The sequence below is a fragment of the Porites lutea genome, chromosome 6 (genome assembly GCF_958299795.1).
Source record: "Porites lutea chromosome 6, jaPorLute2.1, whole genome shotgun sequence".
In the NCBI taxonomy this organism is placed as follows: Eukaryota; Metazoa; Cnidaria; class Anthozoa; order Scleractinia; family Poritidae; genus Porites; species Porites lutea.
Window position 1 is genome coordinate 8,699,073 of NC_133206.1, and position 16,208 is coordinate 8,715,280.

The 16,208-nt window shown below is 39.5% G+C and overlaps 2 protein-coding genes across 2 annotated transcripts; both read right to left on the bottom strand.

The window, feature by feature from the left end:
* Window positions 1–1,333: 1,333 nt before the first annotated feature.
* On the bottom strand, window positions 1,334–6,910 carry LOC140941002 (solute carrier family 49 member 4 homolog). The gene is made up of 3 exons (XM_073389954.1): window positions 6,382–6,910; window positions 2,983–3,670; window positions 1,334–1,851 (listed from the first exon to the last, which is right to left on the bottom strand). Exons 1-3 carry the CDS (start codon window positions 6,680–6,682, stop codon window positions 1,389–1,391), a joined length of 1,452 nt encoding a protein of 483 aa, XP_073246055.1. The 5' UTR covers window positions 6,683–6,910; the 3' UTR covers window positions 1,334–1,388.
* A 1,495-nt stretch (window positions 6,911–8,405) lies between these two features.
* LOC140940531 (solute carrier family 49 member 4 homolog) lies at window positions 8,406–12,543 on the bottom strand. The gene is made up of 3 exons (XM_073389516.1): window positions 12,073–12,543; window positions 9,850–10,540; window positions 8,406–9,303 (listed from the first exon to the last, which is right to left on the bottom strand). The coding sequence occupies exons 1-3, from the start codon at window positions 12,365–12,367 to the stop codon at window positions 8,829–8,831; spliced, it is 1,461 nt and encodes a 486-aa protein (XP_073245617.1). The 5' UTR covers window positions 12,368–12,543; the 3' UTR covers window positions 8,406–8,828.
* Between the last annotated feature and the right edge of the window lie 3,665 nt (window positions 12,544–16,208).

Consider the following 16,208-nt stretch of genomic DNA (forward strand, 5'->3'; position numbering starts at 1 on the left):
TTATCAATTTTACGAGTGGTATATTTTCCAGTAAAACATTCGTGTCTATATAATAAAAAGCGCCATTTCTAGTGATGTCCACTGGTGCTTTACAATAAACATATAAAATATTACATATATTATTCATACGAGTATTTCATTGTAAAATTACATTATATTTGTTGGCTGCACACTAGAAGCGAAGTTAGTTTCAAGTAAGCACTTGATTCAAGTGCACTTGGAAATCTTAAGTCGCTCTGTAGAAGTTATTGACAAAGTACCGTAAAATTCCGAAAATAGGCCCCGGGGCTTATATTTGTCAAAGGCCCTTTTTGAGGGGCTTATTTTTGGAGGGGCTTATATACGGAGGGAACTTTGCGTTTCAAAATCGGCTAGGCTTATACTTGGAGGGAAATTTGCGTCTCAAAATCGACTGGTCTAGCTTATAGTTGAAAGGAAATCTATGTCAGTAATTTGCAGAAAGTTTTTACTGAAACTCGCCTTGAGGACATACACCTTTCTAAAACGTAGCCATGCAAGTACTTTGTCAATATGGACCAAGGAAATAAAAGCCAAGTGTGAAGAGGAACCACGCAAACAGCAATTAACTTTTGACACTTTCTGACTAAAAACACTAGGCATACACGTAATAGTTCTTTGTCAAATACAAAAATTTATGTTACTGTACCGTTTTTACTTTGTTTTACTTTGTATTTGAGGGCACTTTCCAAGTATTAGCCCCGGGGGGCTTATATTCGGAGGGGCGATTTAACGGAGGGATTTTTTGCGTTACGAGTTTGAGGGGCTTATACACGGAGGGGCTCAGTTTTCGGAATTTTACGGTATATTACTTGAAATAAAAGCTATCAAGCCCTCCGTTCATTAGAATCTTGGAACCACCGCACGTGCACATCGTGCACATGGCTTCCATTTCTTGTTGGTCAAGTGTGTTCTCAAGTGTGGTGTAGCCCATACTTGGTGGAGAACGTCGGCTTCTTTGAACTACGAACGTTTCCATGGTAACCAAATAAAGTGGAAGTAGGCACATTTTACCTCTTCACGATCAAAGTAGGTTCCAAGTACACTTTCATTATACTTGAAGCTCTAGTGTGAAGCCGGTGAACAATTGAATGAAACGAATTAAAACGAATTAAATCAGCATAACAAAATTAATTGATAAAAAAAAAACACTTTCTATTTAAACGACTAAAATATAAAAGAACTAATTTAATAAGGATAAGTCCTTAATTTTTTCTAAAAGTCGCTCAAACTGTCGCAAGATCTAATACTTGTAGAATCGATTATGAAACATTTTCTCGAGAACGGGGCGAGCCATGGATAAACAAAGCTGAGACATTATGGCCGCCTCGTGACAAAGGTCTATTGCCAGTTAAATGACAACTTGAAGGTCAAGTTAAAATTTTATATTCACCAGTAATTTCTGATTCTTTGTCTTTCAAATCATTACAAGCATCTATCTCAAGCCTTCTGTACTTTTCTCTGAAAAATGATAACACTAACACACAAACACCCAGTCCAGTAGCAGTAACCCAGTTCATCCACCTTACATCAGAGTGCGGCAGCATGAAAGCGGTGTAGTAAAGCAACATGGAAACACAATTCATGGTCACCAAAATACTGCCAGCAATACGCTCACCGAATGGATACACACATTCCATTGCAAGTTCAAAATAGAGAGGTGTGGTACCATTGTAGGCCATACGACCAAAGATTATTGAACTGTAGAGAAGTGGTTTAGAGAATGGCAGAATTCCAGCACAGGACAAACTAAAGGTAAGTTGGGACATTGTTGCGAGAACCAAGAGAAGCATTAACATCTGTTTTGTCCTACGTTTCACATAGTCCACACCCCTGCAAGAGAAGAAGACAACGCATTAATTACTGAGCAACTTCCCGTAAAGAGACCTCGCCAAAGTGACTGACTAAGTGCCAGTCTTTGGTGGGCCCTTGGGCTCTCGGAGAGGTGGTTACGTCGGTTACGAGAGAATACATGGAAAATCGATTAATTGAAGCGCGATCTCATACAATAACTTGACGTTCAGCGTATCTTGTTCTTATTCGAGGAACAGATATATTATACCCTTTCATTATATGACTACCGATAGTACGCGCGCTCTAATTGGCTGCTAAGCGGGCATTATTTTCTTGTGATGACCGGACATTATTAGCTAGGTGTTCAAAGCGTATACAATCTGTGTTTAACTTGATAGTGGATATCCTTATGGACATTCATGTTATGGTCAATAGACCTTTTTACCGATACGGCGGCCATATTGAATTAATTCGATTTAAGGAGTATTACTATGATAGGATGCCCAGGGGGTATGAGCACGTTTTGTTTGTATTTTCGAGCGCTTTTCAGGAAATTTTTTCTTAAAGTTTTCTTAGAATAAGATTGTAATGGGAAAAAAGATCCCTGTGCTGTGTTTGAATGTGATAATGATTGCACTTTTCCCGAGAAATATACAGTGAAAGACCATATTTCTAATACTAAACTAGAAAAAGGCGATCATTATTACATCCAAACACGGCACAAAGATCTTCTCTCTCATTACAATCTTATTCTAAGAAAACTTTAAGAAAAAATGTCCCGAAAAGCGCTCAAAAATACAAACAAAATGTGCTCATACCCCCAGGGCATCCTATAATACTCCTTAAATCGAATTAATTCAATATGGCCGCCGTATCGGTAAAAAGGTCTATTGACAGCTGCAAAAAAGGGTATCCGCTGAACAGTGTCACTTGACTGTATCGCGGGCTGAAGTGTACAACTTATTGAGGTGACGTTAATGCAATGCCTGCAAAACTCACCAGAAAAATCATTATGCTTTTTGCTTCCTTATGAAATTTGTTTAATATCTTCTTCATGACTCTACAGGAACATTTTATGTAATGACTTCATCACAGAATTAACCTAAAACGGCAATATCCTCGTGACATAGCCTCTTTAAAGAGAAGTCACGAATTTCGCATAGACGTTACCTTGCCAGCATGATCCCTGAAACACCACCTGCCAAAGTAGCTCCACAGCCGAGCCATCCTGCAGTGGTTGGGTCCACTTCAAACTTGGCCAGGACGACGTCTAACATGGACAACCAGCCAAGGTAAACACCGTAGCTCAAAGCGGCTACAGAAGCTAGCAACCAGAACTGCCCATTCCTCGCGACTTGTCTAAATGAATCTCTTATATTCTGTGTGTGAGGTCTTGAAGAGGTGAGGCTAGGAGGAAGGGGTGGGCTGGATGGAAAGTACACCAGGACGCAGAGGAACGCTGCTATAGATATACATAATTGCAAAAATATGTACTGTGTTACTTGGTAAGACATTGTCTTTGCCGAACTGTGCATTGTCTCTGATGCTGAAGAATTGCTGATTGTATATTGCGGAGCACCATTGTTAACCATAGCGGGACCAACAGCGAATGCTATAGCAGTTCCGTAATATCCTAGTAATGTCGCAGTAGCAGTAGCTGTGGTACGTTCACTCGGAGGGAACCATGTTGACGAGATTAAAGGAGAAGCAGTAATGGACACTGGCCCACCAGCCAAGGCGATAAACTGACCCACATTTATAAAGATGGTCCGCATCTTGTTATCACTTAATGGAATGACTTGAAGACCTTTTCCCAGGACTGGTAGAAAGGCAATTAGGAGAACAGATACTCTCAGACCTAAAAAGGAAAACAAGGGTGAGTATGCATGGTAGTATGCTCAAAACAATTTTAGCTAGGAAAATTATTACGCGGCTTAGACAAAAAACTTACAAAAACGAAGTTAAACGCTAAAAGGTTCTTAAAATTCATCCAAAAACTATCAAAACTGTAAAAAACATCAGCTATTATCAAGATGAAAGAAATCCTAAAAAAAATTTTAAAATTACACTATTTAGACAATAGGAAAGGTTCTTACATGTAAAGTGACGAAAGAACTATAGCCTTACTTATGATAATGATAATAATAATAATAACAATAATAATAATAATAATAATAATAATAATAATAATAATGATAATGATAATGATATTATAATGCTCCTGCTCTATCAAATTTCAGCAGGAGCACTGTCGATAATACCTTTTTGTTGGCCCAACTTTTAACAGTTACAATCGTTCTCCATCCTTTCATTCTGGATAAATGTTATTTTTGGAACTCAATTGATGCGAGAACACGTTTTATCTTTTTAAAAAGGCATTAAATAGCGTTACAAGGCCCCTTCTCTCTACAGCAACGGGTAGATTTAATGTGCATCAGCTACGCACTACCAGTATGTATCCGCATGTTACTACTTATTCGTGTGTTACTCGTATGTAGCCGTTATGTTACCTGTATGTTACTCGTACGTATTCGTGTGGCTCGTATGTATCCGGTGTTACCCGTATGTTACCCGTATGTGCCCGCATGGTGTTTTAGTCAAGATATTTGACTAGCCAAGAAAAACCTGTTGATTAAGTGTGAATCATCTTTTCAAATTTTTCACTTTATGGGATAGACCTTTCGGGGCAATCTTTGCAAATAGTATGGCATATAAAAAAAACTCGTCTTAAGCACACACTTGGGAAAGAAAGAATGCCAGGAAAATTGTTAGCTAAACCCTTTTAAATCCATTTATAGAGGCCCTAAAAGAGAAAAGCACCCTAACTGCCTGGAAAAGACCTATGGAGCAGTAGATTGAGAAGCTTGGCAAAAAAAAATTGAAATGAAATTGTCCGATCTCCTTTTTAAAGTGGTTGAAATTGTGAAATTCGACTTGAGCTTTCTCTTAATCGGGCAAATTAACCTTTGGCAACATTGACATAATGGGCACGCGCCTTTACACTTTGTATTTGTTTTAATATTTTGTGACGTAACAGGCCGGTTTTTGGTGAGTCTTAACTTCTGCCATTTCAGGATTTGTTAAGATTTACTTATGTCTTACTAATCGTATAATTTGAATGACGTGCCCGAGCTTGGCTTGAATACCGAGGGTATTTCTTCTAAAACAAACAACCAAAAATAGAACAACTATTTTTTTTCATTTTCTATAATTGTCTTTTTATATAACAAGTTTTAAACGTCATCGAGAGCCAATCCTTCACTGTGCTCTTCAAGTTCATGCCCGTCTAAGCTAAGTTTTTTCTCGTGATCGTAAAGTGCACCCTATCAAGAGAGATTTCGCTACTAAGCCCATTCTATCATGACCATATTATTAATGTTCTGAGTAGCACGCGCGCATTAGCTCCCAAGTTGTAACTTCCGTGGGGGGGGGGGGGGGGGGGGGGAATGGAGGCATGAGGGAGAATGAACTTTATACCTCTAGCCTAAAATCATACCCTTTCGTAGAAAACGCCTGATCGCAAGGTATTACACCTCACTCTCCTTCGACCCTGGAATTTACTCCAAGGCAAATCTCATTAACAACTATTTCACACTGTTTTGTTCACTCGAAACTACTTATGACCACTTGCGGTTTTCGTCAGGCTTAAAAGTGAAAAATTTATCTTGAACTGGAGCTAAATCATTGTAAGGCCTTTCCTATTAAAACATAGGTACCCCAAGCCCACCAGTGAGAATTGCTGTTGCGCAACAGCAATTAAAATACATAAAGGAAAACAACGGGAGAGCTAAAATTCGCTGTACCAGAATCGCGCTGAAGCGGCCAAATATGGTAAATACACACCATGAATTTAACAAGGAGGCAAGGTAAAGTGTTATGTATTTTTATTGCTTTTTTCGTGCCCTAAATAGCGATCGCTAAAATCCCTATACAAGAACTTAAAATATTTCTGTTGCGCAATCACGATTCTTACTCGTGAGCTTGTGGTTGAACACATGGGAACTGAAGTCTGGCGAAACAGAACATTTTTGGCAAAGGATTGAGAGACTACGTTTCTACAGGCCACGCTTGTATAAATCAGTCAATTATTAACATTCGGTAAAAGTGAGAGCGAAAATGCCCACTGTGACTAAGAACTCGACGGATCTGAGAGAAAAAGCGGACTGCAATAAACACTGAAATGTTTCTGTTTTATAATAAGTGGCGTTATATTAGCAATAAAAGGACGGTTGTCTTTGGTTGTGAACAAAACCAAGAATTTGCACTTTAAACTGAAAAGGGTAAACTTTTACCCTGTAAGTTTGTCTGAAGCTCTTAAGTGAAGGAATAGTGTTAGGAGGCCGCGAGCCAAAAGGGCGACGCAGTTGTAAAATTTAGAGGTTGACAAAACAAAACCGCGCGACTTCAAAGGACTTTGGGAACGTCAACAAAAAGTCGAAAAAAGGGAGGCTAACTTTCTTCAGTTTAAATCAGAATTGATGGTTAAATAGTAAATAATTGAGACTGAAAACTAAAACCAGTTCAGACCCTCTCTGTTAGTGTCTTCCCAGAATAATGTTAGTTACCAACCTTTTGTGTGTATAAGCCAAGTTAAAGGAGCTGAAGTTACAAAAAAGCTGATTGGAGCCCAGGAAGCCAGCATAAGGAGGTTAACGTTTGTCCAACCGAAAGCGATTTTACACGGTTCCTGAATCGGCGCCCATGTGTTCCACGCTATGTTATAAATCAATGCCTGAGCCGTGAATACAAACAAGACATACAATCTGCGCTTGTAAATCTTGATTTCTACCTTGGAGTTTGATGCAGGTGATCCGGCTTTACTGTGGCCATGGTCGAGTCTTAAGAGAGGCGAATTTTCGGTCAACACCATTATTTTCCCCTACTCGACGTGTAAGATACAGTCGACACGGTATTCACCGTTAACTGTTTGAACAGTTAAAAGTCATTTTAAATTAAATCGATGGGCCTTGCGTAATAGCGGCAGAGTGGCAATCAGCCGACATCATGAGAACTTTCAACTTACAAACTTTGAAGAGTCTTGTCCTATCCGTTTATGCATGCGAGTTTCCTACCGTGGAACTGGTGAATCTGGTTAACTTCTGGGTTAAACCAGTAAAACAGGGTTGAATTGACCTTTTGTTAGTCAAGAAACTACACTCTCAAAAACGCAGTTTTCAGTCATTGCGTGCAAATTACATTCACTTTAATAAATTGACGTTCATTTTCCTCTTTAAATATTATTGAGCTGTTTTTCCCGTGAAAAGTAAATTCGTATAACAAAACAAAAGTTAAGTGAGGGCTTTGATTATTCATGTACCTATGAAAGCGAGAGGGATTGGGGAGATTTCGAATCCCTGTCGCTGACCAAAAAAATCGCGGCGTCTGGGAACGAGAATGGCTTTCTCCCCCTACCCTCCGCTCCCCTCCACTTCTTTATTGCACCTGCAACGCAGGCTACACGATTATAAAGTAGAAACCAGGGGCTGGTTACCCCTAGGCCTGGTTCTAACATAGAAACCACTTTCCGCTCAAAAACTCGTTAGATTGACTTGCGGCAACTCTAAGCCTTTTCGTGCCACTGAATTTTTATCTTTGCGGTTAAATGCTAAATTAATTTGTAAAGGCGAAAACCTAAGTATTTTCACGGTAATGAAACTGTTACCTACGTACGTAACTGAGAGTATATTTTCTGGCAAGTAATTAGAAAAAGTTGAAAGAGACTCAGTGCCGACGACATTTATTGCCCGAATGTACTTTTTATAAGCGGAACGAGACACAGTAGCTGCTCGGGCCAGTAAGTTTTTGTAGAAAAAGTTGCTCAAAAGCATTGAGGCCTCTTTTCAGAAAACAAATTTCCTTGCACAGTAGGGCAAAATTCTCAACAAAGTATGAGAGGTTTACTGAGTGGTTTCCTCTTTTTCCCCAGGTCACGTTTCTAATTCACGTGTAAGCCTGTTTAGCCCGCTTTACTGGGCTGGCTCGGCTCATGCCTTCTTACCGCTTAAAATTGTCGTTGTGTTTAAAAGCAAAGTGGGCTGGTCCGCTTGCTAAGATTTCCGCTCGAGCAACAGTTACATATTGCGCTCCCCCCCCCCCCTCCATAATACAAACTTGTTTTTTTTTTGTAAATCCCATGTATGCAAAAGACTACCACGTTATTTTATCCAATCAGAAGTCACCATTCTCGCAACTTGCAACAACCTGATTTGGGTCGTTCGCAGTTGCACGTTTTTGCTGCACGTGTTTACCGTAGCTTAAACGGACCGGCTTTCTTCAAATATAAAACAAGCCAAAAGTAATCAGTGACAACAAAAAAAGATTGCGCCCTAAATTGACAATTGGACTTAACTAAATATCTGAAGCGAAGACAAGATATTTTTTGTCAGAGCGCTCTGGACGAACGTTGGACACTGTCCTTGCGTTGCCGAGTCACAGGTGTCCTAAACTTCCAAACAACAACCCCCCCCCCCCCGCCCACCTCGCTTCTTCGCCAAGAGAACTTGTTGGCAGGCTGGCCATCGTCCGAGCATTTTTCAGAGGCTAGCTTGCCGTTTTGAAGCGCAGTTTTCAGTTTGAGTGCAGAAACGTTTAAATAAAAAAGTAAAAAATGCATTTTACTGTCAAAACTATCTTTGTATTACATGTATGCCTTGATTCTTTTTATAAATAATATTTCTTTCAAGAATCTATTTATAAATGACATAAACTTCAAGTTACCAAAAGACAAAATAAAGAATTAACATTTAGTTTTTTCCTCAATGCCACAACAGTGACTGTTAATGATTCTGATAAAATTGATTCTAAATTTCGATAAAATTGCTTAACAGTAAAAATTACTTCGAATAAAATACCTGAACGTTTTCCTCAGTAAATTCTGGAAATAAAAATGCTCAGAAATTTGTTTTAAAATTAAATTACTCTTTTTTTTCTTTAACAAACGATTCTTCCATGTCAAAAATCTCAGAGTATGAATCATAAAATCACCAGTCCTAAACTTCAGACAAAGAAATTGCTGGTTAACTAGCAGGGTAAAGTAAAGGCTTAGAGTCACCAGTATTTCCCAGATCTCTGTTGCTCACATTACTACGAGCATCTATCTCAAGCCTTGTGTACTTTTCTCTGTAAATCAATAACCCTAACACACAAACACCCAGACCGGTAACAGTTACCCAGTTCATCCACCTTACATCAGAGTGCGGCAGCATGAAAGCGATGTAGAAGAGCATCAGGACTACATTTCCCATGGTCACTAAAAGACTTCCAGCAATACCCTCCCCGAATGGATACACACATTCCATTGCCAGTTCAAAAAACAGTGGCAATGTACCGTTGTAGACCAAACCACCAAATATGATAGAAGTGAAGAGAATTTGTTTGGTAGATGGCAGAATTCCAGCACAGGACAAACTGAAGATCAGTTGGGATATTGTTGACAGAACTAAAAGAAACATTAGCATCTGTTTGGTTCTGTGTTTGATGATGTCTGCACACCTGCAAGAGAAAAAAAGCTTACTTATTATAAGCTCTATCCATATTAAAGCATCAAGCCTTAACAATGGTGCAGAGGTTTGCATGCTTTGGTGATCTTGTTGGGACCACTAGTTAGGATCTCATCAGTCCTTGGTGGTTCAACTGTGCTTGGAATGAGATTTTGGGTGAAAGGCCAGGCGAATTGCAACACTTATTGGCCCAATGGACAATCGGTTAATGTCCCATGCCTGTAAAAAAAAGTCTGACTCATTAGTGAAACCAGACACACTCTTCAAGAAAGCAGTGGGAAGAATGAAGAGGCTAGCCAGAATGGGTGTTGGGTTCAAGCAAGATAGCTTGTGCAAGGGATAGGGCTAGTTAGGCATTGAGGTCTTATGTGCAACACAGTGTGCATAGGTGAGGTTAGGTGAGGTGAGTTTATGCAACAAAAACATTTTTCTAAATATGAAGCTTGCACCAACATGAGACATGTCTACACTACATGAACCACCATGTTACTCTCAACCTTAAAAGACACATAATTGTGTGCAGTATTTGATTTATTACCTTGCCAGCAAGATCCCAGAAACAACACCTGCTAATGTAGCAGCACAGCCGAGCCATCCGGCAGTGGTAGGATCCACTTTAAACTTGGCCAGGAAGACATCTAACATGGACAACCAGCCAAAGTAAACACCAAAAACCAAACCAGCTAGCATTATTAACAACCAGAACTGGCCATCTCTCATGACTTGTCTAAATGAAGTTCTTGTGCTCTGTGTGCTCTGTGTAGAGGAGGAGAGGCATGGAGGGAGGGGTGGCCTTGCGGGAAAGTAGAGTAAGACACAGACGAACACCGCTGCACACAAACCTAATTCAAAAAATGTATACTGTGTTATCTGGTGGTTCATTACTTTGGCCAAATATTCTTTTTTTTCTGAGGCTGACAAATTACTGACAGTAGACGGTAGAGGAACGTCTTTATGAACCATAGCAGGACCAACAGCAAATGCCATTGCAATTCCAAAGTATCCTGCTAATGTTCCGATGGCAGTAGCTGTGGTACGTTCACCAGGCGGAAACCATGTTGCAGAGACTAGCGGAGGGGCTCCAATGGCCACAGGTCCACCAGCCATAGTAATAAACTGACCTGCATTTATTAAGATAGATCGCACCTTGTTATCCCTTACTGGAATAGCTTGAAGACATTTGCCCAGAACTGATAGAAAGGCAATTAAGAGCACAGATATTCTCAGACCTAAAAAAAGCAATAGAAAGGTAGTATGTTACAAAAAATTGAGTTGGTAAAGGGCTAAAGCTTTGTAAGATGAAACATTTTCCCTAGACCATTAATTTTTTTCCCCAAGTAATCTTTCACTGAATATCATAATAACAGAATAATTGTTGTATTCTGGAAATTTTTAAAAATAATGCAACATTTTTACGTTTAACAAACATGTTTCAACGGTACATCCTTCATCGCCAGGATGATGGTTATGAAAGATGACAGCTGTGATAAAATTTATACCTGTTACAATTTATATGTTACAATATTGCATTGGAAAAAAATATGATGCATAACTTGTATAATTGTACATTTGAACATGTCCAAAAAAAGGAATAGCAACAACAATTTGCAACAATTTGTGCTCTACAAATTGTACATCATCATCATCATCATCATCATTATTATTACGGGCATTAATATTACTATTATTATTATCATAATCATTATCATCATTATTTTTGTTATTATCATTATTAGACTGCTCTGCATTAAGAATACTTCTTCCCCAGAGTCACTCATTTCTTTGTGACAAAACTACTGTTTGACAACCTTACTTGAATTCAGGCCAATTTACATGCTTTCAATATTTTTAGAATTCAGCCCACAAAAATAGACTTCAATTTGAGGCTCCTCAAATTTATCAGGTCAGCAGAACCTCACAGTGAAGTCTTTTATTCAAGGCTTAAGTTAAATGCCGAAATTGGTCTATTTATTTGACAATATACTATCTCCAGAGAATTAGATTAGTCTTTTTCTATTAACTTGGAAACCTCGTCGAGTGGAAAATATGCACGTTATTTACCTGTCCCTCAGGAGTATGTGATATATTTACCTGGTACCTGGCCTCAGTTGTTCAAGACAAAGGCTTGGTGTTATCCACCGGATAAATCTCTATCCAGTGGATAGTCCAATTAGTTTGCCTAAACTTATCCACGATAGTGATTTAACCGGTGGATAGCACTATCCATCGTTTGAACAACTGGGGCCAGGTGAATATAATCTCATACCCCCGCACTATCTAAAAGCTATAGAATCAACAGCAATTTCAGTTAGAAAATTATTCATGGTTTATTTACTGCCAGTGAAAATTGGCCTACCTTTATAAAACGAATTATTTTGAATGCAAGATGTTTTCTAAAACAGGGTGCAAATTTATAAATACCCAAACTAAGGCTACCAGAAAAACCCCCAGTCACCCCCACCTTAGGTTAGCTTCTGTCGCAGCTTGTTCTTTTCGTTGTACACGTCTCACAACAGTACTACAAAATGGTACGATCATGAGTTGAACCAGTGGTCTGTTGTGAAATTTATACAAATGTGAAATTTACACAAACGGCAAAGTTTTGCGGTCTCGGGAGGGCATTAGCAGCAAGAGCAGGCAGGGAAATATATTCTGGTCAAACTGAACTGTTAGCAAACGTTGGATGATAGCTTGGGGCTTTGTTAAGCACGTGAAATATCTTAGCAGTCTGTAGTCACTAACGTGAGTTAAAAGCACCAACCTTTTGTGTCCATTAACCAAGTAAACGGAGCTGAAGTTAAAATAAGGCTGATTGCAGCCCAAGAAGTCAGCAACAGGAGGTCGAAGTCAGTCCAACCGAAAGCGATTTTACACGGTTCCTGAATCGGCGCCCATGTGTTCCACGCCATGTTATAAATCAATGCCTCAGCCGTGAATACGAACAAGACATACCATCTTCGCTTGTAAATCTTGAATTGGGCAAAAGTCGTTGGTGCAAGAGATCCGTTATTGTGGTATTTATCGCCCACGAGAGGAGACCGTTCCCTAGACTCCATTTCCGTGGTGGATTCAGCTGGGATTCTCTTACATGAACTATAAACAATGCGATGACAGCAATAATTTTTTATTATTATATGAATCAGGTGACATGAATTAACATGAATTATAAATCATCGACAAAGTGCGTGATTGTACTCTTCAAAAGTAGCATATATAAGCACTAAGACATGGAATCCGGAATCCGGAAACGGAATCACGGTCACTGAAACGGAAACAGAACGTGAAATGCAATGTGAAATTCCTTTAACCCCGAGTTTCGGGGTTAAAGGAAATCGCTTAAATCGCAATGGATCGGAAAAATAACCACACAGCAAACCACAGGCGGCCCAGACGTAGTATGTGTCACTGAATGAATATATTAATATCCACATGGACAAATTAATGCGATGAGTCGTCGAAACCATGGACTAAAATAGTCTAAAAGTCAAAATATAACAAAACAAGGCTAAGATACCTTCAACTGAACGTATCCTTGTCTTCCCTGGCCGGTTTAAGTGGCATTTTGTTGAGTTTTGAAATTGTAGGTACTATCCACTAAAGAAGAATTAAAGGCTGGCTACAAAACAAACAGACCATCTCTACGCGCCTTCACACGAAGCGCTATAAATTCGAGAATAATCGACGAATCCGCTCCAAATAACCATCGGATAATCTGCAGGTAACGTGTGCTCCTGCTTCTGGCTCGCTTGCTCCACAAAACCCTTCGCAACTGCACAATAATTGCTCGCTCATCAACAACCACTGTTGACCTTTACGCTTCGATATGACCGCAAACGACCAGGTTTAATACGCGACGTGAATATTCAAACTTAGCGACCGCGTTCGCGCAACAATGCAGCACTTGCTATGGGAGGGATGGTACTATTGCTTCCAGGTCAATAAATCGGGAAAATAATATTGAAGCCCTTGTAATTTTTAAAAAGATCCAATTTGCCCAAGGAGCACCGAACAGATACGAATCTTATAGCGGGGCTAAAAAAAAATGAGCGGCAGTGGAAAAAGTAAACAAGAACATGTATCACATTTTCTCCATAAAAAGTGAAAACCAGGAAGTTTCCTGGACGTTTCACGTTGCAGTCAGGCAAATCAACGGCAAGGAAATGTACAAGAAAGTGTGCTGCAATTAGACCTATTGTTGTTTTTCACAGTTCTGGTCAAGGGCATCCAACTTTTAATTTTTCACATTTCACTCACCGGGTTAGGCTATTTTTCGTAGACAGTAAAATGGAATCCTAAAATTTTCGAATTCAAAAATGTGATGAAAGAAGGCATCTGAAAAATTATCTCCTTCGTAATACGTTAAATTGCATCTAAAATTTTCGGGAAAATAATTCGGAATTCCTCGTAATTTCGAAAAGACTCAAGTTCCTCTAGAATGGCCGAACACTGAGATGCAAATTTTATAGCGCCACTTAGAATGCATTTCTATAGAGCTAAAAGTACTTTATGAATAGCTACAGAAGTGTTTTCAATTGAAGTATTTGAGGAAACAGTCGTTGGGAGGCCCTATCTCGTTACCTTCTCCGCTTAGCATTCCACGATATATTTTATATTTAGTATGAGCAAACTATAAATCATTAGCTTCGCTTTTAGCCCTCCTAACTAAATTTATGTAAGCGCTGTTTAGAATGCATTTTTCGATCAAAAGTACTCTGGACAGCCTTAAATGTGTTTTCAATGCATTTAGGGGGAAATCATCGTTGGGTCCCCCTGAGTTTTGAGAATAATAATAATAATAAAAAAAGAGATCGCGCACATAAATTTTACTTTACGATATCTTCAGCTGTATCTTCTATTCAGCTGCATAGCGGGGGCCAGATTTTGCCTTTTTCCTGGGCGGAAAATTCTCGTCCTCCTACACCAGTTTGGACAACATATTATGGAGTAAGACGTTGTTAATCTAAGCAAATAAGTCTGGTAGAGTCAAGAACCTATGCAAGCGGCTGGACGAACAATGTGACAGCAGTTGAGACAGCGAACGTTAGAAGAATTCGAACTTGAAAACCAGGGCTGCCCTGTTGAAAACTTACGGACGGTCCCGCGATCGCCTTTTGTTTTCTGGTCAAAACTAACGCAGCGAACCTTCGGTCAGTCGATTGACCTAGAAGCAATAGTACCATCCCTCCCATAGCAAGTGCTGCATTGTTGCGCGAACGCGGTCGCTAAGTTTGAATATTCACGTCGCGTATTAAACCTGGTCGTTTGCGGTCATATCGAAGCGTAAAGGTCAACAGTGGTTGTTGATGAGCGAGCAATTATTGTGCAGTTGCGATGGGTTTTGTGGAGCAAGCGAGCCAGAAGCAGGAGCACACGTCACCTGCAGATTATCCGATGGTTATTTGGAGCGGATTCGTCGATTATTCTCGAATTTATAGCGCTTCGTGTAAAGGCGCGTGGAGATGGTCTGTTTGTTTTGTAGCCAGCCTTTAATTCTTCTTTAGTGGATAGTACCTACAATTTCAAAACTCAACAAAATGCCACTTAAACCGGCCAGGAAAGACAAGGATACGTTCAGTTGAAGGTATCTTAGCCTTGTTTTGTTATATTTGACTTTTAGACTATTTTAGTCCATGGGAGTTTCGAGGACTCATCGCATTAATTTGTCCATGTGGATATTAATATATTCATTCAGTGACACATACTACGTCTGGGCCGCCTGTGAGCAAACAAAAACAAGTAAAGTAAATACGGTAAGCTGTATTTTATTGAACATTCTAGCGAGTATTTATCGATTTGAATCTTTTACCTGAATTCCCATACAAATCCTTTATATTCACGGCCATTTTAAATTACGCAATATGAAACTACATGTGTTAACGATTAAACTCACACACTGAGCTTGGGCCACCTGTGGTCCGACACAATAAAAACGCGGATGCCATCTTGGGTAACCGTGCTAGTTATGCGCATGCGTTTAGTCCTGTGAAAAGAGTGTCCTGTGTCCGTCCTGGGTCACTTCTTGTGGGACACAGGTCTCATGAATGTTCGCAATACATGTGTATGACAATTAAAAGGGAAAAAAATAAATTTGGTCACTTAAATTCGCATGTAACGCTTATCTCGAGCCCAAAAAATTGGCCCGGCATGATCAACAAATGACAATTTTGTGCTGCAAGGCTGGGGTGAAAGCTGCAAATTATGCTAGCAGTGTTTTTTTCCGGAAAATATTTCAAAATTATGCTTGTGATGACGAATTATGCCAAAAATGATGCTAGCATAATCTATAAAAGCCTCAGTAGCAGTGGTTACCGTTTCCTGGAAACGATTGCCTTGCAGGCTACATGTGGGTAATGCTTGCAGAAACCTACAAATCACCGCCTTTCATTGCCATGGAAGTTGGAAGTCGGAAATCAGAAGTCGGAAGTTGGAAGTCGGAAGTCGGAAGTTGGAAGTCGGAAGTTGGAAGTTGGAAGTCGGAAGTCGGAAGACCCTCCTCGGCTTTCGTAGGTTATCGATAGAAGTTTTGATCGGTCTTGCTGAATATATCTTCACGAGACATCTACGGAAAGCTTTAGCTAAACCTCTCTTGAAATGGATCCTTGAGAGTTTGCAGGAGGTGAGTACCACTTAGTAAATGTTTTTAACACTTTCTTTTTACTAAGCTCGATAGCTAAGTTAATTATGATTACGAGACCACCACACAGTTTTGCCTCTTTAATTGACTTTTTGTGGCCGGTTAAAAATAGCTTTCAAAATTACTGGCTACAGCTCTTTTTCGAACCTTTATTTGGTAGACAAAAGATAAACTTTTCTGTGAGGTCATTTCATTATGAAAGCTACAGGACAATTCAGATTTTTTACTCTTATTTATTTTGCTTAAAGAAGCACTTACTTTTG

Coding starts and splice junctions, on each gene's coding strand:
- LOC140941002 (XM_073389954.1), bottom strand. CDS start 6,682: ATGGTGTTGACCGAAAATTCGCCTCTCTTAAGACTCGACCATGGCCAC. Junction 3,671..6,381: donor TTGGCTTATACACACAAAAG/GTTGGTAACTAA, acceptor TTTCCTTTTTAG/GTCTGAGAGTATCTGTTCTC. Junction 1,852..2,982: donor TCAGGGATCATGCTGGCAAG/GTAACGTCTATG, acceptor CTTCTCTTGCAG/GGGTGTGGACTATGTGAAAC.
- LOC140940531 (XM_073389516.1), bottom strand. CDS start 12,367: ATGGAGTCTAGGGAACGGTCTCCTCTCGTGGGCGATAAATACCACAAT. Junction 10,541..12,072: donor TTGGTTAATGGACACAAAAG/GTTGGTGCTTTT, acceptor TGCTTTTTTTAG/GTCTGAGAATATCTGTGCTC. Junction 9,304..9,849: donor TCTGGGATCTTGCTGGCAAG/GTAATAAATCAA, acceptor TTTCTCTTGCAG/GTGTGCAGACATCATCAAAC.